The sequence below is a fragment of the Varanus komodoensis genome, unplaced genomic scaffold (genome assembly GCF_004798865.1).
Source record: "Varanus komodoensis strain SLA01 unplaced genomic scaffold, ASM479886v1 scaffold10, whole genome shotgun sequence".
NCBI lineage: Eukaryota > Metazoa > Chordata > Lepidosauria > Squamata > Varanidae > Varanus > Varanus komodoensis.
This window is the reverse complement of record NW_025335269.1, coordinates 14,067,303-14,094,123: the sequence shown is the minus strand read 5'-3', so window position 1 is coordinate 14,094,123 and position 26,821 is coordinate 14,067,303. Positions and strand designations below refer to the sequence as shown.

General features: G+C 39.8%; 1 protein-coding gene across 1 annotated transcript in view; it reads right to left on the bottom strand.

Moving 5' to 3' along the window:
* AMPH (amphiphysin) overlaps positions 1-26,821 on the bottom strand; it is a 99,230-nt gene that overhangs the window by 8,022 nt on the left and 64,387 nt on the right. Inside the window, exons 10-18 of the mRNA XM_044454352.1 lie at positions 23,345-23,486; positions 18,995-19,123; positions 17,424-17,531; positions 15,484-15,507; positions 12,613-12,636; positions 10,047-10,079; positions 7,076-7,126; positions 6,091-6,213; positions 1,567-1,623 (exon numbers count right to left, since the gene is read on the bottom strand). Coding sequence (XP_044310287.1) covers positions 1,567-1,623; positions 6,091-6,213; positions 7,076-7,126; positions 10,047-10,079; positions 12,613-12,636; positions 15,484-15,507; positions 17,424-17,531; positions 18,995-19,123; positions 23,345-23,486 — 691 coding nt within the window. The remainder of the gene's footprint in view (positions 1-1,566; positions 1,624-6,090; positions 6,214-7,075; positions 7,127-10,046; positions 10,080-12,612; positions 12,637-15,483; positions 15,508-17,423; positions 17,532-18,994; positions 19,124-23,344; positions 23,487-26,821) is intronic.

Genomic DNA, 26,821 nt, shown 5'->3' with positions numbered 1-26,821 from the left:
CAGTATGGTAAAACTGCTGCAAAGAAGGTGTGAGCTGATACGTGAAAGGGTGTCTTTGGAGGGGAACCCATGCTTGGCAATTTTTTGTTTTTTGAAATTGATACTACAAACCTCAGTGCTATTCCCACATCCATTACGTAAATGATCAGATTGTGTAAATCATTTCTTGAATGTCAGACAGTTTTAATTAAATAAATTCCAATACTCTAGATAAGTCCCAGTTCTGCATTCTTGGGAGCTGCAGACAACAGTCCAGACGTGTATTTTGCTGTACACTTTGACACCATCAAGTTCTATCATAAAGTTTGCAAGGACATCTTGTTTGGAGCATTATGTTCTCTCTATAGATAGATTGAGTGATAAAGAAAGATGCAAAAATCAAATGAGGAATACTTCTTCCCTATTTAATTTAAAAACAATGGAATGTGAGTTTATAAATTGGACAAAAATTTGTAGTGCTCTGTTGTCCAGAATCTGAATTCTACCTGCCAAGAACCAGATAAAGTTTCATTGTCGGATACATTTGATTCATAGGATGCCAGTTGCCTATTCTTACTTCTATCACAAACCAACACATCAAACTACTCGTTCACTTTACTATGAATTGCAGAAATAAGAACCCAGGTCTAGGAAGGTTACATGTAAAGAAGCATGTGTTTAGAGAAGTCATTTACTATTTCCATACAAAATAATTTAAAGTTCAGTCTTATCCCTGTTTTGACAGATAAAAGACCTAAAACTCTGAATATCCTTTGACCAGCATAGGTGGCTGGGAGCACACTAGGAGCTGTAGACTGTTTTTGCATCTAAATGTTCAAAGGACTAGGCCCTAAGATATTAAAAACTCATATTCAAATTAATCTTCCGGTATGGCCACAGATGCACACATACATCTCCTTGGGGGCCACATTTGAGAAATCTCATAATAAACATTCAGAAATATTTCAAAATACAGTGGCTTATGAAGTCAAATGGATCATTGCTTTCTATGACAGGATGCTAACATAGACCTGCCTATTTTGCTGGGAACAGAGATAACCCAGGTGACTGTTGGCCATTGGTTGGATCCATATTTAATTTTGAAAAGCACAACATATCTTTGCCCTCTCCTTCCAAGAGCAGCCCTTCATAGCCACCTGAAATGCTACACAAAGAATCAAGGCAGAAGATCCAGATGGATGGGGTGAAGTGTTATATAGAGGAAATCCCTCAAAATTGAGCAGAAAGGCTTTGCTTTCTGCAAACAGAGTGCTTCCTCTCAGAGAAGGTCCTTTTTCCTTGTAGAAAGCAGATCCTGAAAACACTCCCCTATAGCTGCATAATGATATGTAGACACAAATTAAAATATGCCACACGTATATGTTTGTGCCACCCGGAGAAAATAAGGCACAAGCAGCTAAAGTAAAGCATCCTTCCAGAATGAAATAATTCACCCACTCAGATTGGTGGAGCTGAGAAGTGCTTGCCTTTGGCTGGACAGCACTGCAGTAGAGGAACAACACTGTCGCCCTTTCTCTAGGATCAAACCGTTCCCTTTGCTGCCCCTGCTCCACTGTTCATACATACCTCACACTCTCTCTCAGCAAGTTCTGGTATCTCCTGTGTGCCTGATTCTACAGCATCCTTCATAAAACCAGAGACAGGATTAGAGTGCTGATGTCAGGCTTTTCACAAGAAAAATGTCCGTATTGGTAGCACCACATGCAAAGCATGCACAATAAGCAAGCAACGCTGCACAGCATGATGGGATGCAAGCCTGTTCAAGAGCTCTCAGGCCCAAGAAAAAAAGAAGGGTGGCTGCGAGGAAGCAACACTGGTTTGTTCCTCTGAGGATGATATGACAACAACAGCGATGAAAGAGGTTAATACAATGGCGAGACAAGTTAAAATCTCTACTGCGATTTTATAGCCTTTGGGTGATCTACATTTTAACATGCAAAGGACTGCTAGAGGATCTCCTGTCTGCTGTGAACAATGCAGTGAACGATCCTAGGAGACTTGGTTACCTATCATAAATTGCCACTGATGTAGAGACACCTGAAATATTTATTGAAACCCAGAGGACTAATGACTGCAAATTTTGATCCCTCCAACCTTTCCAAAACCAACACTAGGGAAGGACTACCCATGGGAAGGGCCACTCACTGAATAAGTAAGTAAGGAAATGACAGCCACACTATAAATAAATGACAATGGATTGTTTGTCACAGAGTTTTTATTTAAACGTCATTTTAATTGTTAATATTATTTGCTTATTTCATCTGGCCAGGGCGACTTATTTTATATTGTTAATCTGTTGTATGTATTATATTTTAATTTTATGTTGTGAGGCTTCGGCGAATGGGGCGGCATAGAAATGTTTTAATAAAATAATAAAATAAATAAAAATAAACCCCACATGTGCCCGATGGAAAACTGGGCTACCGTGGGTTGCTCTCCCGCTGCTTCTTCCCTTTGGGTCCTCCAGCCAGTGTTCCAGTGTCCTTTGCAGCAAAACCTGCCTTGTCTCATCCTGCACACTCCGATCTCTGTTCCCATTTCATTTGCCATGTCTTCTTTCTCAAAGCCTCTAAAATGTGCAATTGGGGTGGAAGCTTTTTTGGGCCCCCAGAAATGTGCACTAATCCCTTCCATTTTTAATACAATTATTTTTGTCATTCTTTAGACGTACACAGCTGTGCACATATGGCTGTCCAACATATAAAGTCTTGCCTTTCCCATCCATTTACTTCCTAGCTGTGAAATCTGCATATAGTTCCCAGTTTCAAAAAAGCACACATTTTCCAGCCAGTTGAAAAAGAAATCCCTCAGCAACAGTACAAAAACATGGAGCATATGGGGCACAAGCACCACCAGGAGCCCCCACCTCAATTTAGCCTTATTCACTCTTTCCCATTCAGCCCCTTTCACATTTTTTAAAGAATTGTCAGGGAATCTGAATAACCACAACACTAAGTGCTGCGAAAAGGAGCCACAGGTGGGCATTGATATCTGCCTGTCCTAGAGTAGCTGGAGACTCAGAAAAGTGTTATAAATGTGGACAGCACTGAGAACTCTCAGTTCAGCACGTGAGATCCAGAAGCTGATATTACTAAGAGGGAGACTTGTTGCAACCCTCTTTTGGGCAGCCCCCCCCCCCCCCGCATCTTTACCAGTGATAAAGGCAACTGTGTGAAATTTATCCTTGTCTTGGCTTATCAGTGTCTGTCTATGTGATGGCACTTCACTCCCTTTGACAGCTGAAACTTGCAAGGACATTGACCAGGTAAGATTATACATATTGGACAGCCATAATTGCACACTCCTGAAAGACAATCACTTTTCCCTCCCCAGAATTATGAAGCCATTTTGCACACATTTCTGGGGCTGAGTCTTCTTTTAAGGTAGCAAACCAGTGACAGTCACTTCAAAGTGCTACTTGAGCATCCGTGGAGGGGCTGACAGTGGTGGCAGCATGAGAGAGATCATGAAGAGTGAAGAGTTTTTTTTCGGTCTTGCTGAGCGTCTGGCTAGCTACTTTGGCAGAACCCATGATGGAATTGGTCTTCAGGTGAACAAGGGTTGTCAGAGTAGCTTGTTGCCCAAACATAAGACTGCAGGAAGCAGTCTGAATTCAGATGACAGACCACTGTGAGCACAAACCAACCTCAGCTGTTTTGGTTTCATTGCTTTTGACTAGAAAGAGGTTAAGCACATATTTAGCTTTAACAACCTTGGGTGAATTCTTCATTTGAGAAGAACTCTTAATATTACACAGTTAAGCAGTTGGAACACAACTATAAGATAGCCTGTCAAACGAATGCATGTGAATGCAAAAAATGTCAGGAGAATTTTAAATTATAGTACCCTCCCAGTTTGAGATCATAATTGCATTTTCTCCAACCATGGAAATGAGCTTCTGTGGACATCCCTTAAAGCTGATCTCAGCATTTTTTCATAAGGATGTTGTGTTACACATAATCTTTATATATCAATCTTATTTTTTTTTAAAAAAAATGCATTCTACTATTCCCTGCAGTTGCATCATAAACTCCAATCATGCCCAGATGCCTGGCCAAGCCAACTGCCAACAGTCATGCATGTTGCTATGGAAACCTCTCTCCTGTTAAAAATCAAAGTTATGTAACCTCTCTTTTTGTAACTTTCATTTCCTTTTAGAGCTGTCAGAAAAAAGGTCTTCAACTACCTTTATTTACTTCCCAAATATGAGTTAGATGCAAAAATACATCAATGAAAACCTTTATCATACAAATGATTTAGAATATGTGTGAATACATTGTATCTGAATGCTGGCCTATTTTAAGCACAACACTAAAGACTTTCTTCCCTACCACCTTCTCACACCTACAAAGAACAGAAGCAGCACCTTGAATTAGCTGCCATAGGAGCTGCTATGGAATGAACCATAGTTCAGTGGGTAGAGCATCAACTTTGCATCCAAACAGTCCCAGATTCTGTCCCTAACATCTCCATGTAGGTCAGGGAAAGACCCTTGCCTTGAGGCCCTGGACATCTCCATCAGCCCTGTCAGTATAGCCAACACTCAGGAATGATGGGAGTTGCCATCCCAAGCATTCATGGCATCTGCTTAGGGAAGGCTGGTATGAGCTGGATGAACCAATAGGTTGACTCTGTAAATGGATAGCTTCCCTTGGCCCTCCTTACATGGTTGCTGCAGAAAGCGGCAGTCCAGAAATTCCATTTCCTCTGGAAAACTAGCACTTAGAACATGCATGACAACGCTGCTCCACCTGCTGGGTTTCTCTGTCCAGCTCCATTGGCTACTGCTTGTACAGGTGGGTTAAGCTGCAGCATAATAAACCCTGATAGCAGCAGAGTCTTGAAAGTGGGCAAGTAAGAAAAGTGGGAATCCAGATGCAGGGGTGCTGAGTAAAATGAAAATGCTTATGTGCTTGAACTCATGGAAAACACACCAAATGTACCTGTGATCTCCAGAAAGCTTGCCTATTGTGGTACATGACATTATGGGGGAAGAAATGATGGAAAGATAAAGGCCTGCTGCTTTTGAGGCCAGCCCTTTGGTTCCCAGTTTAGTGTGGATGGTCAGATGTGGAGGATGATTCAGCCAATGACATTGCATAAAGCACCTTCTTAGTACCTTGCTGGGAACAGAATGATTGATCTTGGCTCTTTATTGCTGATAAAAATAAAGTAAGCTTTTGGATTATAGATCTTCCACAAACCATTATTCCTAGGTTTCTGAGGCTAATGAGCTTCCTCATCATGGTGACTCAAGGAAGAAAATCTACTTTAATTCATAGTGACAGACGAACAATACTTTGGAACCTGCTGAAAACCTGTAGCCTTGTCAAGAGTAAATACCACTGAAGTTGTGAAGTCATTAAAAGGCTCCTGTAGCCCAGGGTGATCCAAACATGAACCCTCCCCCATGGATCTTTCAGTTTCTTATTTCAAACTTCCAGAGAAATTTGAACAGTGTCAGCACTTATTATCAAGCACAATGGCCACATTTCAACAACGGCCTGAGCAGAAGCCCCACTGTTATTAATAATTGTTGCCTGAGCTTTTTAAGAACTGCAGATTTACCCTGAAGTGTTGGGTTTTCAGAGAAAGGAAAGCACCTTTATCCTGGAAGCACAAAGCACAGCCGGGCACAATAAGAGAGACAAAAGAACACAGAAGAGGGAAAGCGTGGAGTGCTGGTTCAAACGTGCCCTAAGCTCTCCTTGGCTTCTGCTGACACCAAATTTCAGACTGTTCACAAAATACCAAACAGCAGACCATACGTAGCATTTTTATATGTACATGCAAGGAGGCTCTGTGGGCCAAATGGGGAACATTTGCAACTCAGAGGTTCCCCATCCCCAGGGATGGGCTGGAACTTGAACACTGGTTTTGCTGAGCCACACTTAACCCTTCCCTACTTGTCCATCTGCCAGACCCCAGTGGAGATTGCTCCTTCTCTTGGGCCTCAGCTTCTGTATCAACCCATTCTGAAGCCCCATAAAGATGAAACTGGACAAGGTGGATGAAATGTAATTAATGTATGTATAAAACAACAAAAACTTTTGGATGAGTTTGAGGGCACATGAAGTACCAGTCACTCACCACAGCTTCAGTGGCTGGCTCACCAGCCTCCACAGACTGTGCATCTGGCTCAGCAGCCACCTCTGGTACACTTACGACTTCCTCCTCCTGGAGTTCTAAAGATGGAGCTTCTTCTGGCTCAGCCTTTTGTGATTGGGTTTATTATCATTTTTAGAAAGGTAAACAAATAACACTCAGTGAAGAACACCAGGAATTGTGGGACCACAGTCAGTGCAGCATTAGAACAATTCATTAACCATAAGATTTTCCGAGAAGTCTGAGAAGCAGGAGAAGCTTGTGCTTCTGGATCTCTTCAAAAGACATAAAGAACTGTGCATTTCCTCCACAAGAAGGTACATGCTCTCTTTGCACATCATGACTCTCTTGCACATGATTCTCTTCTTCCCCCATCCCCTTGGGCAAAACCACTGTACGGGGAAGCACAAGTCACTGATGTCTTGCTTCTCAATGCTTCCTTGAAACTTTCCAGGCAGCTGTTACATTGACAAATGGTAAATTAAAAAATCTTGTTTCATTGGAAGGCTAAAGGTATAGAACTCAGACAGCAGTGATAAAATATGCAGCTGTACACAGAGCTTTAGAGCCTTCATTTAAGACATGAATGCAGATCTGTCGTTGTACAGTTGCATAATAGTGTCCATACATAAATGGTTGAAACTGTTCTGATTTGCTCCTGACTTGTAGCTGTTTAAATGAAGCAAGCGTCATGTCATTTATCCTCTTGTACAGTTTAACTAGCTTCCATATGTTGGTGTGGTTGTACACAGTGCTGCATGCATGGTTTGTTCCATGGATACAGGAATGCTGAATCCCCTTCCTCCAGCCCATGCAAGAAAGTCTGCCTGCTTTGCCCATACTCCAAGCCTTCCATACATCATGGCAAGTGAAGGAGGATGGACCAGAGAACTCAAGTCAGTGGAACAGAAGTCCTCACAAGTAACAGAGAAGACCCTTTTTAACCAAAGATTAAAAACCAACAACTTACCATGTTATCTATCACATTCTGACTTGATTGCATTGCAAACAGGGAAGTATCCTAAGAACATACATAGGAGAAGGATATGCATAAATGCATAGAATTAAGGATGCACTGATAAAAGTTTCCTGAGAAGCTAAGTATGGACGACAAAATTATAATATTCTATACAATGTTTCTTAAATATGTATGTAAGGTTTTGAAAGACTGATGCAGTTCATTGCAGGCAAGTGTGGAGTAATGCACTTGGGGCAAAAAAAATCCCAACTTCAAGTATAAGCTGCTGGGATCTGAGGCAGCAGTGTGTAAGCAAGAAAGGATTTGGGGGTAGTAGTGGACAACTTGATCAAAATGTTGGCCCAGTGCACAGCTCTTGTGAAACAGGCAAACTCCATGCTGGGCATAATTAGGAGTGGAATAGAAAATAGAGCTGCCAAGATCTTACTCCCCATATAGAAGTCTTTGTTGTGACAGAACTTAGAATCATGTGTTCTGTTCCAATCACCTTGCCTGAAAAGTAGTGCAGAGGGTGAGAGAGGAAGGTAGAGCGCCATTTGGATGCGCCTATAAGCCAGTGGCTCTTCTCCTTCCGATTTGGCACATTCCTGCTACATCCGTTTCCTCCTCTCAGAGGCCAATTTGCTATTCAAAGAAGCAGCTGTTGTGGCTCTTTTTATTTTGGTTGGGGGCAGGGGGACAGAGGCAGACGGTACATCCAGTGTTCCAGCAGAGGTGGCAAGGCCTTGGAGCTGAGCCTCCAGAGCACCACTGTTGGGAAGCCATGCATCCAAAATCTTACATTAATTCGCTTACTGATACGCATTTATAGTCTGCCTTTCTACTTCAAGGTCTCCAAGGCAACATTCATCCATTTTGTTTTATCTATTTATTTATTCTGCATGGCCCTCAGACTGAATTATAGATGCTCGCTCAATTCCTAAGATGCCTACTGCATGTGAGCACAGAAGTAAAAATATACAAACATTTAAGATTCCGTTTGGAGTGGCAATTTGCAAAATATTTGGCTTTAGCCTTTCTTACAGGATAAAGTGGCGTTAACAAGGAAATGTTATCTGCATTTGATCTGCAAATGATTGCAATGAACCTTTTCCATGAAGGGAAAAATACATTAACTTGATAGGTTTTAATAAATAACTAAAGTGTATTTGTAAAAGAATGGATTTGATTAAATTTTCAGAGCAGCCCTTATTGAGAAAGATAATTAGTTTTTAGATTGCATTTTCATTTTGTACAGTGTTTGTTAAATAACTTACCTGACAAAGTAACTTCCCTGAAAAAATCTACCATACAGGTTTCCACATGACATTTGAAATTGATTTCAACAGTGAGAATATAATTCTTCAGTTGAATGGATTTAATCAAATTTGATTATATAAAATCAGCAGTTGAAGTAGTCCTGTCTCTCCAACAAGATCCCTGAAGCAGAGGGCCAAACAAGTTGTGACTTAACCACAACATTATTAATTGAATTTCAGTTAACTACAGCAATACGACAGTATCAAACACGGTCTCACCCCTGATGTTTCGTACTGAATCTGTAATTTACCTGGAAGCATTCCATACAGCTACTTCTTTATAGGAATGCAAGAAATATATTTCAGTTCCATTATTATACTCAGTGTGGACATATGTCAATAGGTTTGGTTACCTGTCCCTCACTAACAAGTTCCAATATAAATAGGTATGGGGAAGGCTTGCCCAGTCTGGTATTGTGGGAGAGGGAGAAAAATGTTTCTTTAGCCACTTTCTTCACCCCACACATAATTTTGAACAACTCTATCATGTCTCCACTTACTCATCTTTTTACTAAGCTAAACAGTCCTAGCTGTTATAACCATTCCTCATAGGGAAATTGCTCGCATCGCTTGACCATTTTAGTTGCCCTTTTCTGCACTTTTCCCAACTGTTTAATGTCCATTTTCAGGTGTGGCAACCAGAACTGTACATAATATTCTAGGTGCAATCACACCCAAGAAATATAAAAGGGGAGTATGATCTTGGCAGCATTTGTTTCCATTCTTTTCCTAATTATGCCTAACAGAGTTTGCCTTTTTCACAGGAGTTGTGCATTGGATTGACATTTTCATCAAGCTGTTAACCATGACCCCAAGGTCTCTTTCTTGAGCAGCCCAAATGCTTTTTTTCTTGTCACGCTACTTATAATGGTCGCATAGTAACTAAGGGGTTAAATACATGTCTTCCACGTGTTTTGAGCAAAAGCAAGTTTAAAAGAAGATATTAGAAGACCAGTGAACTCCTAAGCACATCTACTTAGAACTGCTTACTTCTACTGGGCTTACTTGCCCCATGGAATGCAATGAGCGGCAGTCAAATACACTTTCCAATAGGCATCCAAGCCAACCTATTTATCTCTAGATACACTCTGTGGAATTTAGCATAATAATGAGGAGTTGGTCCAAGAATACTTTAAGGATTTTCTACGGTCAGAAGGAAGGACTGAAGAATATAAAAATTTCCTGGACTTTCTTCTGTATTGACATGTACAATCCCCGATGACCAAACTACAAGGGTCTGTTATTTGGTGTTCTATCAGACACACATATACGGATTGAAAATATAAAATAAACCTGTGTCCAGAAGGTCAGAATCTGTACAGATACACCTGGAGGCAAATGTTTAATACCAGATGTCCTCAAAAGACTGGTAGTTCATGATGACCATGTACGAAAGTAACGGAATATTTTCTGCCATGACATTTTCTGTTACTAATTATTGCAAAATGCCAATGTATAGATTCACTATCTATGATGGCTGCAACAGCTGGTCTTGACTGGTACTGCCCGTCTCTCTCATGGTCAGCCAATGAACAAGAAGGACTTCTGTTTTGTCCTCAACAAGGTAAAATCATTTATCCTTTATCCCATAACTTTCTATACAATCCCTAATGGATCCTTTCTCAGACAAGACATGACATCTCTCAATTAAAACAGTTTCTTACCTGTGCAAATCCATTAAAAGCACTGCTGGGTGCCTAAGCAAAGTTGGAAATTGGAACAAGATTTGTATTAATATTATATTCACATCAAATTCTTGTTTGCATATTATAAAAACAACATAGGCTTTAAAAAACCAAAAGATGAAAAGCCAAGGGAGGGATTGAACATTCTGACAAGCAGTGTGAACTGATTACGTAACATGTTAAAAGGGTATTTAAAAAAAATACACAGATTAAGAATTTGAACATTCTGGAGATTAATATCATATTAGAAATCACAAAATTCAAAAATATATGGCAGGACATGGCAAAAAAAAAAAAAAAATCAAATGGAATTTTCAACAGCCAACCATTTTGTGGTCAACTTAGTATACTTCTGTGGTTGAGCTGTCCCAAGTCTGGTATGTTTTTATGATCACTACTGTTAGCAAACAGGGGCAGGAAGGAGAACATAGAAACAGAGTGCTCATAAAACACAGGGGTTTTAAATATATATATATGTTTGTATGTATATATATTTGACCTAAGGAACTCTCATTTCTAGACTATGCTACACACTGGGGTAGGTACCTCTTCTTTATCAGCCTCTATTTCCTGGTACAACAATCCATATCTCCGGTTAGCAATTTCATCTTCAGATAAATCTGAGCTGTTGGTCTCAATTTCTTTGGGGCTACTGGAGCTCTCCGTGCTAGCATTTCTGGAATTTCCCATGTGGAACAGAGCCAACGGCCTACCTATCTCCTTGTTTGGTCCACAGCTGCTAACATTTCCCTGCTCTCTGATAGATTCTTGCTTTAAAGGTACCTCCTGATTCCAATGGCTTGGTGTTCCACCCACAGCTGCCCAGCAGTTATCTAAACCTCCCAGATCTTGCGTAGACCATTGATCATTAAAACCTGGCCAGGGATTCTCCACTTTTCCATCCACAGAGTCTTGTGTGGGAGGAAAGGGCCAGTTATCATAGCCATTTCTCTCACTGGAAGCCTCCCAGGAATCAGGACTAACAGTTGGATCCCAATTGGCCTGCCAGGGATCTGCTTCCAACACCTCAGGAAAGCTAGTGTTACTATTAAGTTCTTCGGCTATGGAAAATGCTTCCCTGTCTACACATTTATCTTCCACATTGCCAAGCCCGGAATTATTGAGATTTGCATTAGCTGCATTTGCAGACCCAGGCTGCAGAACCATGTCCTTCTCAAAAGGTATAAAGGTAGCTTGACATTCACCCGCAATATCATTGCTTTGAGGGATGCTGTGACTATGGTCTTCAATCTCTTTACAAGGCTCTTCACCACCTTGTAACTCAGCACAACACACAGAATTTCCAACTTCAGCAGTTGATTTGTCTCTGACATTAAGGTCAGTGAATCCTGTAACATGGGCCATTTCACTTTCCTGCATGCCTTCTATGGATGTATTCCCAGCAAAGGACAAGTCATCCACACACACCTTTCCATGCTCCTGATTCCAGGGACCTAAACTATTTCCAGTTTCAAACCTACTATGATCTACACAACCCAACCCTATGTTTGCTACCTCATCAGCATCTCTTTCACCTGTCTCCTGAATCAGAGCAACACCATTACATTCTAGGCTGAATTCCTGAAGGTAACTGCCAGCTGTTGTCTCTGGTTGCTCATTATTATATTCTGGATCCCTTATAGTTTCTGCATCAGGGCTTTTTAGGTTGCCATGCTTTGCTTTTGCTAAGACCTCAAGATGTTCTACTTCACTGTAGCCTTGACTGTCACAATCTCTCTCTTCAAAATCCTCTGTGCAGTCTAGTTCCTTGAGATTAACATCTCTGGTTTCTACCTTTTCACATGGCTCCTCATTTGTACACAAAGACTCTTCCATTTCCTGTTTCTCTTCTTCTGTCTTTTCCACACTAAATGGAGCTCCATCCAAAAAGCTATCAGTTCTTACTGCAGGTGTCTCAACCATAGTTTCGCTCACTAAAGTCTGGTTAGTCTCCACCAGATCTGTGTCACTGTGCGCAAGGTGGCTAGCGTCCAGGTATGCTTCTGGGAAAGTGGCTGGATTGTCATCTAAAGAGGCTGTCCAAGATGCACCATCCTCTTGCTCACCTACTGCAGGCCAAGCAGTAGTAACCAGTGCAACAGATGAGTCTGCTGAGGTTTGCTCTGACTTGGGGAAAGGCAAAGGAACACCTGAAGTTTTTTCCTGGCTCTCACTGGCTGTACTACCATCTAGGCCAAGGTTGAGCAAACCTAGATCACTTTGGGGTTTGGTAACATCTTCTGTTGACCCACTGTTTGGGTTTTCCTCCATGACCAGGTTACACAGGGAAAGACTTTTTGAAGAATCAGGCTTTAGGCAGACAGAAAAGCAAAGGAAAAAAAAACAAGATGAAAAAGATAAAGGTGGTCTTGATGAGATAAACACAGCATTCAATATTTTACTACAGTAACTTTAGAAATGAGCCCTGACTAAGTTAAAGAATTAGCACAACTCTTTTCATTTGTGGAAGCAGCATACAGTTGGAGACATTCGCTAGCTCTCTAAAGAGTAGCTCTGGCAGGTGAAATAGAGAAAGTCTGCTTACCGGCTGCACCAGTTCACTGCTTGTCTGTGCGGAAGGAAAATATATGCATAAAACACAAATCAACATCTTTGGCTGGCAATTTTACTATGTCAGTATAAACAATCCATGGTTTATATCCTATGTTTTATTCCACTATTGCAAAAATTCTACAGCTAGTGGAAACCCATTTTTTATCCTCATACAATAGTCAAATCCAATACTTAGATTTCATTTCCGCAAGGCATTGCACAGCTCATTATGACACTACTGGGCTAAATGTTGCCTGCACTTATTGTGTGAGTTCTGCTAGTGGTTGTGAAACCTCTAGCAAAACAATAACAACTGTTAGTGTAATCAACATAAGCCAATGACTCCTTGGGCAAGATGTTATCACATTACTGGCTGATTAAGAGCCATCTAATTACATCCTCTGGAATCTCCTCTATATGTACAGATGGCTTCATATAGATCATTCCAGTTAAGCAATTTAGAAAGGATTTAGAGGTACTACTGGTGTCAACAGATGTTCTTCTCATGCAATCATGCCAGTCCGTATTGTATAGCTGCAATCAGAATTAGCATTGCACTTCCAATTATCAAATTTGCAGATGGCCACCACTTACATTACCAATCACCTGGATATCCCCACTGTGAAAGTCTCTTACAACTTTGAGTGTAGTTAGAATGTGGACTTTTAGTTCAATTTTCCACTTGCTTCCAGAGTTCGCCCAAGATAGCCATTGTCTTTCAACAGCACAGGACTTTTATGAAGTAACGATGGCATCACTCCAAGTATGATTCGATGAACAACTTCAAATGTGCTAAACAGAAGTCCCAGTCTAGGATTATGTATTGTAGTAGATATTGAAGTTGACAGCTGATTCAAACTAACAGCTTGACATGGATCAATGAATTAGTAATTGAGTTGAAACTTTTAAGGTAGCCAATGAAATGAATTATCTTCTTTCACTAAGTAACCCAGGAATTCCTAGCTTGGAGTTCTTGCTGGTGGCTGGACACAGATAACACTTTTATGAAGGCTGAAAATGTTTTGAGATATTAGCTTAACTGCACATTTCCTTCATCCCACCATCACAGTTGGCTGAACAGATTTTGTGGGGTTTTGAAACAATACAAAAACCTGTAAAGTCTGTTTCCAAACATAGGTGTCATGAGTCACCATGAACAATCATCTTTTTCAAACCTCCTTCAGGTTTTTGGCAGAATTACCATTCCACTCCAGACCTAAAAACATCAATTGAACCAAAGCACATTCAGATGGAAATCACTGCCACAGATAAGCACTGATCACTTGTCAACTCTCATTAGAAGCTAGTATTTTCTAATATGAAATTGATCAATTCTATGGATTAGCTGCATCTATTGATTCGTTCAACCCTGATGAAAATTACCCACATAGAAGTCATTAACAAATCCTAGGCTAGTAAGTTTTCTCTACCATCCCTCTGCCGCCCGCTACCACCTTTTATCAGTTTTGCTGGCTGCAGGAGCATCTTCATCTAACAGAGACAAATGATGCCCAATTCTTGAAAGCCAATCTATTTCTGTACATGAGTCACCCAATGTGTATTTATCTTCTCTGCCACTTTGAAAAGACTTCAGAACATCCACTTTATGAGACTTATACAAACATTACAGAGTTTATCCCCTTTGTGGTTTGTACAGGCATTACAGAATCCTTTTGGCTTGTCCTAGAAATGCAGGCAAAAATGGATTTAATTGTCTTGGGGTTGGGCTAATGAATATTACAACACATAAGCAAACAGAACTGAGCTGTGACTTCAGCTCATTAGATTTGTTTAGTGAAAGTTTTAAGATTATTGAACTAAAGCAATTTGATAATAAGCAAAGTCAGCTGCAGATGAACATTCAAAAGCAAGGATTCTAGTCAGTGTTAATATACTACAACACAGAAGGTTAATTCAAAATAATTCAAAATCGAGATAACACTATTGTCAGGATGTGTTTTGGATTCATCCCTCCATATAGGTGCAAATATGCCTGTAATCATTATAAAACTACAGTTGTGATTGGAGTGACCTTTAATACACAAACTGAGAAAATAATTTATGTTCACAAACTTATTTAGATGAGCAATAGGAATTTATTCAGGAATACAACAGGTGTGGCTCACACATAATGGTAACACATAATATGGGTTGTTGAATTCTGGGCTATTGTGATGTGTGAACACACCTGAACTAACAAACCATAGTTTAGTAATCATAAACAATATAAAAACAGAAGCCATGGTTTGTTGTTGGGTTGTAAATTATGGCTTATAAGCCATGGGTTGCTGTTACATGCAAATCCACAACCTTGAGTTCTTCTTGGGTTATTTTGCCAGACTACAGAGGCAGTGGGCAAGAAAGGTAAAAACAAAAATGAAAAGCAGGCACTCTATGTGCTAGTACTACAATTCTGCAAACTCATTTGCTATAGAGGAAGGGGAAAACAAATACAGAGATTGACCAAACAAGCCACGATTTGTTCAGTTATCTAGCTGGCAAATCTTGAAAACCAAGGACTGGCACTATATACATGCCAGGCAGTAAATATGCCTTGCTTTTCCTTGTGAAAAATCTTTCAATATGTTATATTTTACACATAGCAAGACCAATTTTCTCTACACATATTTCATCTCTCTACATAAAGTTGATCTCAATTTTTGAGACTCTGTCCCATACCTAACAAACATCTAAATATATATAGCAGCATTTATGCACAGTCACCCATTTGTTTCTCTTTCCACTCCCACCCTCTACTGTCAAAGTTTAGTTTGCAGGATCCTTCCCTTTTTTCTGATCCCAAAAACCCTTGTATATGAATGATGATATGGAAACAAACATACAAAGATAACAAATACATTACCGTCCATAAATCCCAAGGTAGCGTCTGAGAAGAAGGGAAAGAAGGACAGTGTTGAAAACTTCATTTGAACACCATTTACTGTGCTGTAAAGCATAATTACATAGTAGTATGATTATTCATGAAGTTGACAGATTTAGACTCAGCATTCTTTTGGGAGATGTGGAAATATATATTTATGATATATGTCAGTTCTTTATCTTTTTTTGTCCAAAGCCCCAGGAAAAAGGGATTCTGACTCTATAAGGCACCATTCTCCAGGAAGTCCATCTCAACAAGCACGACTGAAATGAACAGGAGCTCCTCGAGAGCATTACTGAACATCTTAGTGCCAATCTCACCTATTCCATGTTTAGGGTAAACCATGAATGCAACAAGAACTCATTATCAAGAGCTTGTATCTTACAGAGATGCTTGTCTGGATCAGCTGCAGCTCCTGTTGAAGGCCATGTCCATGGCCAAGCATGGTTGTCAATGGAAGGTGTGAACTGACTCTCAATTTGACAATATATCAAACTACAAGGGTTTTCAAAACAACCACATTGCAGATTCCAGTGGGTAGCATAGTGATGCTACAGTATGATTCAGGACCCAGTTGAGAGACTTCTTGAAAGGTACCTGTTTTCCATGAATGAGCAAGGCTGCCAAATTTTTCACTCACATCATGTACTAAGAACCAGTTTGCGCACAGACAACTGCTTTTCTTTGTGATATGCTGTAAAGTACCCTCAACAAAGCTGATGCTCAGCTTCAAGGAGCCTTCATAGCTCATGCACAAAGAATGGTTACTTGGATTGCATCAACACCTCTTCTTGATATGCTAAACAGTATCAGATATACCAGCACCTCATTTGCATCCAAGACATCTGGGTTTGCTAATATTCCACACCAAGTTTAACGATTTAATCTCCCACCCCTTCCTGATGCTCACCAAAACATGCCACTGTCTTTGAGCTCCAAGTGAAGCCATATTCTACAATGTATTCTAGAATATTTAGAATGTTCTAAACATATTCTATTATGCAAATTGAGATTTACATTATTTTGTTTACTTAATACATATTACAATTGTTTACACTGCATAATGGGCTTCCCATTTTAAAATGGTTTTGGCTGATTTGTTCTGGTTTTGCAAGTCATGATTATCTATAGGTAAGGATGTGAATAACACACTTACTTTGTTCGCATATTATGGCAAGTACCCAGGGGTGAATTTCCCTGTGGAATATTCTATTTTGTATTTTAAAACTGAAATTATAGCAGATATGCACTATGGGTTGCTCTAATGAGCAAACCTGATTTTGCAGGAGGTACTTGGGGGTGTGGGGGGGGGGTGTTAACAAGCTACCCAGACCTCATAGACTGTTTTAAGATTCCAGGGAGCTTGTTAAACCCTACTGGAGTCATAAGAACTTTATTTATTTATTTATTTATTTATTTTTCAATTTATATCCTGCCTTTTTCCTACAAAGGTCTCAAGGCAGCTTACATCATTCTCCTCCTCCATCTTATCCCCACAACAACAACCCTGTGAGGTAGGTTGGGCTGAGAGTCTGTGATAGCCCAAAGTCACCCACTTGGGTGTAGCTGTGACATGTTCCCATTCTCCACTGCATCTGAATTTTCAAAATGGCTGCAGGTACCATGACAAGAAACTGCATGTGGAAATTCACCCAAGATAGCTTCTCATTGCATGTAGACCAGCTCACCAAAGCTCCTCATTTAATCACTGGAAATCTTATTCAGACATCAGAAGACTTTGCCCACACATATTCAGTCATCTGCTAGTAATCATAAGGGCTAGAAAGTTTCTTTAGTTAAAAATAATGAAATATACTATACACAATACACTGCTTTCACTGAAGTGCAGCTTAACCAAGCCCAGATTGTGGTGTGATGTAATGTAATGTGTACTGGAAAGAAGTATTTTTCAAACAAGATACCTGAGACATTGGCGAATGGGTCACTGCAGTTGATGCAGCATCAGGCTTGAAAGGATCAAAGTCCAGATCTAGCAAGGACTCTTCTTTTTTCGTTTCAGAAACTTCATTCTGTTATAAAACCAGTAATGAATTTCAATCACTTTTGAAAGTCATGCTTTGGTGACCGTTTTGATTGTCAAATGCAAAACTCAAATGTATGGTGTAGCTACAGGGTCTGCAGGTTCATCACATGCTATGCAGAGTCTAGTCTGAATGTTTCTGACCCTCTTTCCCACTTCAGCTAGGGACTCTGAACATGCAGACGCTGCGACGGCGTTTTCTCTCTGCACTCCACTCACCATTCTCACCTCTAAATATGCTTCTTACAACATCTTGCCTGAGGAAGAGATCAGGAAGTGTCAGAAGTGTTTTAGAATTTAGTAATATGTAACACTAGCATGTAATTAGTAACACTAATATGAATTTTGGATATGGATGTGTGTGTGTGTGTTTCATGGTTGACACTGGGTGCATCTGTTTACATGTAGCAGCTCATCTGTTAAATAAACCATGGACTATTGGAGATGACAAACCATGACTTAACCTCTGGATCGTTTAGGCCGTTAAGAAACCATTGGTCTGGTTTCATGCACCACACCCAACAACCTACAAAGGAGCTGTTTGTGGGCTGTGGAGTAAAACTAAAATTGGTGGGCATGGGGATGCTCACTCTCTCCCACTCAAATGACATTGGTTCTTTTTCATATAATTGAATTTGCCACTATACATTTTAAAAGGAAGTTGACTGGAAATTAGTTAGTTGCAGCTAAAAAAGTAATGGGCTAGAAATTAGAAAAAGCTGCACCCTACATAAATATATCCTAAATATAAATAAATATATATACAGCATAAGAATGGCTGATCAAATGTCCAGAGACAGTGAAAATGCACAAGAGTGAAAAATCAACAGAGAATGGGTACTACAGATAAATGGAATAGTTTAATTATTTACTGGAATGATAACTGGCAAAATAATAGGTTAGATAGAAATCCTTTTATTGTAAAGCAATTCTGCTTTCTTTTTTAATTAGTTGTTTTAGTTAGATTTTTCTTTCTCTGTTACACTTTTGCTGGGGTTGTTTTTGTTTTTAATATAACGTTGCATAAATTGTCACATCAAATGCCTTGCTAAAATCATTTTAAAAAACAACTTAAAAGTATAATGCCATCCTTAGCGCTTCAGATTCCATAGCAGTACGCCTGCATCCATGAATTCAAGTCTAAGAACTTTGACTTTCATTAACAATTGCAACATGTAACTGTTTTCTCCTTAGTGTATATATTAACGTAAGTAACAAGGCCATAGGAATCATGGGTGTGTAGTTACTGGCCTTCATCTTGGGCTAAGTTCTAATTGAGGCTCACTCAAAAAACTTATGGAGCATTTGAGCAATCTGCTATCTTGCTGCCTAACCTCCTTCACAGGATGGTTGTAAGAATAAGCACAGATTATCTGAGTACACCACTGTGTATGTCCTAAACTGATGGTGTTTTTTGAAGACTGGAACAAGTATTTTCCATTCTTGCCTTACCTGTGATGGAGTTGTCACATTTATTTCTGGAACAAAGTTGTCATCAAACAAGCTAATAATGTTCTCCTGTTGCAGTTCTTTTGTCGGTGTGAGTTTAGGCAGCGGTGGAACAGGAGGCCCTTTCCTCAACTAAAGAAAGAACAAACATGTTGGGAAATAAAAACTTAGGACAAATGCACGAAAACTGATCTGGGCTAGGAATAAAAGCAAACATCAATTTGTCAATGCAATTAGCAATACTTGGGGCTAAATATTCCTTCATACATCTGACTTTAAACTTCTAGAATTATTCAGGGTGTTCCTGTATTTTAAGAGCAACAGCATCACCCAGATAAACATCAAGATACAATGGGATCTATTATATTTCTGCTTTCAGTACTCCTAGCTGTGTAAATCTGAAAAAGTTTTAAACAAGAAGGGAGTTCAGTAAAAGATAGAATTGCACCTACTTCAGGTCCCTCAAAAAAGGTAGACCCTCTTGTAATACATAAAATCAATTAATAACAATTTATATTATAGAATTATAGCATATTTGTTATAGAATTATACAAAAATGTCTGGCTATTACGGTCAAATACACTGCTTCTAATTATAGTGAGTTGGGTCCAGAATTATTCACACTTAAAGTAGGCCAACTGAAATCAGTGACATCTATAGAGTTGTTACTAACTTACGACCTATTAATTTCAGTGGATCTACTCTAAGCATAATTAGGTTTGACTCCAACCCTCTAACTCTGAAAAATTGAAGAAATGTAAAAATATGAAGTTGATCTGGAGACCATGTAATCTGTTGTGGCTTTTTGAGAATAAAATGAATAAAGTTGAGAAGATGTGGACTGTAGAAGCCAGCTTGGGTTCCCAGAAAGGGGCCAAGGCAGAATTTAAATATAACAATAAATGTTAAAAATCAAGGTAAGTTTACTCAACAGGACTAATTCTCAAGTTAGTGGGTATGGCAGCCTAAGTTGCTCCTCCATGTATGCAGGATGGTTTTTCCCCCTAGCTGTTTCTTCCTCTGCTGCATTCCACATCATCCCCAGGATTCCCTAAACCCCAGGAACAAATTTGCATGGGAATACAGGGAGCTGAAGAGGGAAGTGGCCAGCAGACACTCTCTGTTCTTTAAATATGAACTCTGTTCCATTAATGGAAACAAAGCTAAGATCTAAGCCATTGGACTGTAGAGGACTACAGTATATCTTTAGATATATGGGAGAGGATGTATTTGATCCCAATAGATAGCTGTTTTGTGAATGTATGATACATATTTTGTCATTAATTGGACAATATTAATACATTTTGTCTTATTTAATTAGGCTCCCACTTTTTCATCCTTTTATATTTCTCTCCCAACCTGTCAACCACCCTTATGCACATTTGGAAGAAACACAATGACAGTAAACCTTTCTAGAACAGGTTCACTGTCTGCTCACAGAACAAGATGCTCTCAGGATCCTGTGAATGGAAATGGAGGGAAGAGATTTTTCCAAGTTATTTAAATTGTTCATATTCGATGATGGCAACCTTCTGGACTGTGGGAGAATGGCTAATCAAAGGAGGGAAATGACAGTCTTTGACAGTGGGAGCTTGTTTTGCATGCATATCTGTGCAGGACACAACAATATTACGCGTTTCAGCTGGTTGTCAGCATTCCAGCCAGCATCTCTCCAGCTGCAGTGAGTGTGCTGTGCTGACACATTTCCTACAGACTAGCATAGAGCCAGTGACAAAAGAAATCACATCACATTTACCCTGCAGGAAAGGAAATTATATTCCTTTTATATCAGGAGGATAAAAATAGCTCTGGTAAATCCGCTGGTTGGACTGATGCCAGATGCAGTCGGCTGCTTTTAATTCAGGCTGCAGATACTTCAACATAGTAATAGTAAAGGAGGTAACTGTCCTTTTCTTTACAATATAGAGAGATGATTTGAAATATTTTTTAAATCCCTTTAGATTAAAAGGCAGAGAAGAAAGAAAAAAATTGGTTGCCTCTCAGCACACTGGGGGATCAAGAGCAGGGAGAGAAGCGGAGATAGGCAAATTCCATCTTCTCCAGTCTTTCCCAACACCCCCCTCCACCCCACAGCTGTCAACTCTCCCATACCCACTGGTTCCTTCCAGTTTTGCAGACAGGAAAGTATATCTAAAATGGTGCCAGTGACCTTATATAACTGCTAAAGCTTCTTGGATGATGCACTACAAAAATTTTCTCAGGTGCTCTAGGACAGAGAGGCCATCCTACAGATTCTTCCCTGACTAGCAAAGGAAACAGAGGAGCAAGACACATGGCTGCCACCTATAAGCACAGTGCAACAGGAAAGATAAATAGGGGAGAAGAGCATGTGGGAATGAGACTCTGCTCACTTCTGGTCAAGATATGACAAAAGCAGAGGATAAATCCTCACTTCCCACAGCCGTAACAGAGGATTCATTCAATTTAATGAAAAAAGCTAGCTTGGAAGATCCAAAGACTCCATGTTACAAGAGTATCCCTGCTTCTTGATTTCAACTATCCAGACCTGCAGTGTTTTTCAAAAAGTGTCAATACATATTTATTACGCTTGCATAAATGAGCCCCAGCCTTTGGAAAAAATGTGTGGGTTGGAAAACTACACAAGGTCGGGCCTGGTTGAAATCTGGACGGGTGATTTAAATGTGAACTGCAAAGAAATGTAATATAATAATAATTCTGGCTAAAGCAATCACCCTGTGCAAATATGTCCTAGTACTGTGTTCCTATGTCACATCCGGTGCTGCAGCATTAGCTGGACTTGACCGCTGAACCACGTAATTCAGATGGACAGAAGAAAATGTTCTGAAAACATTGCTACACAGGTGTCTGATTTAATAGTAAAAATACTTGTTTTTGAGTGACCATTGTTCAGTATATTCTTATTAATTGACCACACAGCTTTTAAAGAACTAATATTGTTTCCATTACACATTGATTTCATTTAAAATCAAAGCATGTGTAGCTTTTACACTCTTAAGGGGACATTCTCTGGCTTTGGGATCAACAGCAGCATCCAGTTCAGGAGATGAAGCCTGAAATTGCCAGGTCCGAAGGTCACAGAATCCTGCATCCTCCTTGCCCATAATGGGGCATTAAGTAAAGGAGAGAATGAACCTCTGACCCCTGGATATCATCTGAGGGGCTAAGGGACAGTTTGGATTTCCAGCTCCAGGCTTGGAGAAAGCCGTCTCAGCTCAGAACAGGGCATTTGGGGGAAAAGTCCTCACAGCCAAGGATGCAAGGTATTTTGACAATATTCCAGATGTTTATTATTTATTTATTTAGGAGATTTATAGGTCGTCCATCACTGTCATCTCTGGACAGCTTACAGTGTATTATAAATCCTAAAAAAATAAATTGGCTACACCACGACTGAGTATAAAAATGACATGGTTAAAATAAATTAAATAAATAAATGTACAATTAAAATTGATTAGCTTCACTCCCAACTGTTTCACTCTGAGTTACTCCAGCTAGACTGGTAAAACAAACCCATGAAATGACAATGTAGGACAAGAACTCTGGAAAGTGCAGATTACATCCACCACTCTGCTCCCACTGTGCATTGGGATCTTATAAGTCTCCCACCTCAGGGGCTTAAGGGCTTCCTGACAGAATTGTGCCCTTAGAGAGCTTTCCAAAGACCACAGAAGTTTGTGGAGGGGCTCCTCTGAGGCCATAGTCAATGTTAAGGCATCAGGAGGAGAAATCAGAATGGGGAGGTTTCTCTGCTGCTCCTCCAAAACACCACAATTGCTGCAGAAAGCACTATGTTGACTTCCCCACCAGAGGACAGAGCTCCAACCTTGGGTAAAGATGCAAATGAAGGGAAGGGGTGGGGCAGGATGGTGCTAAGGATCCACAAGATCCTAAAACCTCATAGATTTTGCTCCTGCCCCTGCTCTGCAAATCTACTAGAGATGTCCAAACCATATTAAGTGGAAAGGAAAGGCAAAGTTTGCTTCCATTGCTCCTCCTGCTCTGCTGGGGATCTTCTGGTGAAGCACAGAGTACTCCAACATCAAAGCACTCCCTCAGTACCTGTAGGATTGCTTTGCCCAGCACATGAGTCCAAAACATATAGCAAGGCGATGGAACACCAAGCAAATCATGGAGGTCACGAGCATATGACCTGGAAGACCTCAAAATAGAGTTCATCACTGGCTCATCTGCTGACTGGACACATCCACCACGAAGCCCAATATAGTTTGTGGAGGCCCTTAATGTAGAAAATCGCTGTAAGGTACACCTGCAAGGATGGTCCATTCTAAGCATAGCCATAAACCTTAATGCAAATGCTTCAATATCACTTGTTAATTCAGCTCATACTACCTGTGAGGGAGATTTCGGCCGTGCTGGTGCTGGAGAAGGTGGTGCTGCCAGTGTATGATTTGGACTCGCTACAGGACTAAGCGGAGGTGAGGCCTCTTCGGGGGGTGATGGTGTTTTTGCAATACGAAGTGGACCTGAATCACTAGTAGAAGGCAAAGTACTATGTTATAGTATTTAAAAACATTACTTTTAACATAATAAATTGCTTTTCAGCATCAACAAGAAACATACATGTGCATTTCAAAGTATATGAGTTTCGACTTACAAAGGATACATTTGCTCCATTTATGTTCTTTTTAAAATGGATTAAATCCTAGAAACCAATCATATATTTCTTTAGCTATATATTTTATAGAAACTTTGCTTACCAGAAATCTGAATTTTTTTCACTTATAGGACATCTGGTATTCAACATATTCATCTGTTATCTCTTGAAGGCTCAGTGTCATGTTCTAAATCATTTCTTGTGTACAAATATTTTACGTATAATGAACACCTTTCATGTTCAGTAAACCCAAAAGACTTTTGTGAATGCCACAAATAGATTTTCACACACTTTTCATGTGATTTTGAGAATCACATTTAGATGACTATTAATATTCAAAAGTGTACCTTTTTCATTCAGGATTTTCACTGAGGATATGGGATTGTTAACTTTCATATTTGTATGTCAATATTAATCAGAATTTGGACATTTGTGATAAAATATTAGTATCGACACACACATGTGTGTATCAAATCTATTATTGCTATATATATTACAGCCACAACACACATTAATCACAATATATATATCAGAGCCATAACAAGTTATGTCATATAACTGGAAGGGACATTGTTAGAACTAAAACTAACACAATCCATTGAACCAGATTTTCAGTGACCATTGCCAGTGTGATTAAATAACAGAAGCTGGAGAACTCAACATCTAGGAATCATTCTGCTGTCTAAGAACAACTAAGGTCTACATTTCATAGAAACAACAGTGTCAGATCTTGAAGATGTGGATGACTATTGCATTCTATAAGCATCTCTCCCAGTAAGAGAAGACACAGTCGGTGGCATCTTCATGGAGAACTAAAGGAGTACATGATTGACTGGATCTCAATCATGTCTGCTATACTAAAGCTAAGCAACATTACTATTAAACTAGGATATATCTTAGTGTTCACTCACCACCTCTTTCTGTGGAATTTTTTTTAAAAAAAGAAAGATGGATACATTAACCCTTTTTTCCTATTTTATTTCTCTACATGCTCTTCAAAGGAAGTATACATTTCTAGGGCTGTACCAAAGGTCCTTCAGTTAACATTTAGGGTGCAAAATGAAGGCATTGGAGGGGATGCAACATGTTCATCAACTCACCCATTCATCCTCCATCTTACAAAAATGTAAGCCTTTTTGATGCTGCACATTTTTTTCCTTCTTTAAACATTTTCCTGACTGCACAATCCCAACCAATCTGGATACTGATATTATCATGCTAGCTCACATGATCTCATGACAATGATGGTAACAAAACATCACACATCAAGCCAGATGTGCCTATGGCAATTTCACAGAGTCAATTGACAGAAAGTCTTTGGGTCTGGGGAGGAAGCTTCACTGCAAATACTTTTGCAACCTCCCAGAAAAATAATTTTTAAAATAACAGGACATGTTTTATTTAGTGGAGCAGACAGAAATCTTTTCAAACTACTCCCCTCCTTTTGGCTTAGCTCTGACATTTTCAAATATCCTACAGCTGCCTATGCTATCTATTATTTAATACTGTCATAGCAAACTCGTAGGCTTTGGGTTGGATTCAGATTTATGCTGAATCATCCTTGGAAGCAAGCGCCCCCTTCCCATGGAAAAACTTCCAGTCCCCGAAAATGCTACATAGATACCAGTTTTGCACAAATGTGGGTGGCGCTGCCCAATTTCTCTAACCTCACATGACTTGTTGTGACAGGGAACCCTAGCAAGGGTAGGTGGCTCTGATGATTAACAAATTGGAGTCCACATTCTGTTGGTGTGGTGTTGGTGGTTTTTTAAATATCCCAGTCACCCACACTGGCCAGGTCCACAGGTCATAACAAACCATACCTGGGATGTGAGCAGCATTCATAGGTTCAACTAACAGGCTGCTGCAGCTTATTAGCCACCCTTGGGTTGTCAAAAAGTCAGAGACGCTGCCCAATTGGGCAAGCTCTTGAAGTGGAAGGGGAGCTTTCAAAATTAGGAAGAGGAACCTTTGGAGAATGAGCCCTTCCTTTTGTGAAAGACATATCCTGGATCCAGCCATCTGTGTAGACACTGAAGGTATTCAGCAAGGATCCACAGATATGATTTGGAGGTTAATTTATATAGAAATATGCTACTAAAACAAAAAGCACTGGGGCTGCTGTCACAGCACAGCAAAAACAAAACAACCTTCCTTAAAGACAATAAACTGGGCCAACATCCAGTTCCAATTGCTTAACATGAGATGACGATTTTGAGCATATCCACATAAAGCAAACTTGGAAATTTGACGCTGAAAGAGAGAGACAACCCCAGGTGACAGCCGGGATGCCAGTTCAAGGTGGTGGAAATGATAAAATGAAAATTGGCTCCAGCAGGATGAAATACCACTTCGTACTAACAGTAATTACACTTTGCTTTTGTGAGGTGAGCACAGTATACCATTTCTGATCCCTGTTCAATATAACCTACTAATGAAAGAGAATATATGCAGCTTCCTATTCAGGAAAATGCACTTTCCAGGAACTGGAGCCCTTTCCTGTCCCCAGCCTGTTACACTCTGGTGTCCTTTGGATGGTTTAGGCTACATCTTTCAGCATTCCTGGCTATTGGCAATGCTAGCTGAGGCCAATGCTAGATGAAGTTCAAAACATCCAAAGCCAGCAGACTGTGGAAGTTTGTCTAGTTTAATGCCAACAACAGGGCCAAATTGAAGAACAGCCGTCGTTTCTGAGACCTGTGCAGATTGTGTAAAAAAAACCTAAATGTCTGAATTCCAGAACTGTCAAATTAAGGCAGGTTACTTTTGTATGGTATTGTTTATTTTAAAACACTTATATTCCACTTTTTCATATCATTTTCAAAAGCAGTTTTCAATGTAGACAAAGACATGGAAGAAAAGAGTAGGTGAAAAAGTTTATCTTTAGTAAAATAAACGAGGGAAATGGCTTAGGCTATTTCTGGTGTGTCAGTTGCATAAGTGTTTGTTCATAATTCTACTCTTCTGCATTGATCTGAGAATGTGTTTTGAACCTCTGCAAAAATGTGTACTTCAGCATCTATTTTTTCCACAAAATATATGTCATTCTGTACTGTATTTCTACGTGCGTTTTATCCTAAGATATACCTTTTTAACATGTACTGGTGAGAGGAGGGTCGAGCTGAGAACTGCATCACAAAATCTGGAGAAAGGGCAAACCTGAATGATAAGGGATTCTGATCTGTCAGTCAGATCAATCAGTCCATACTGGG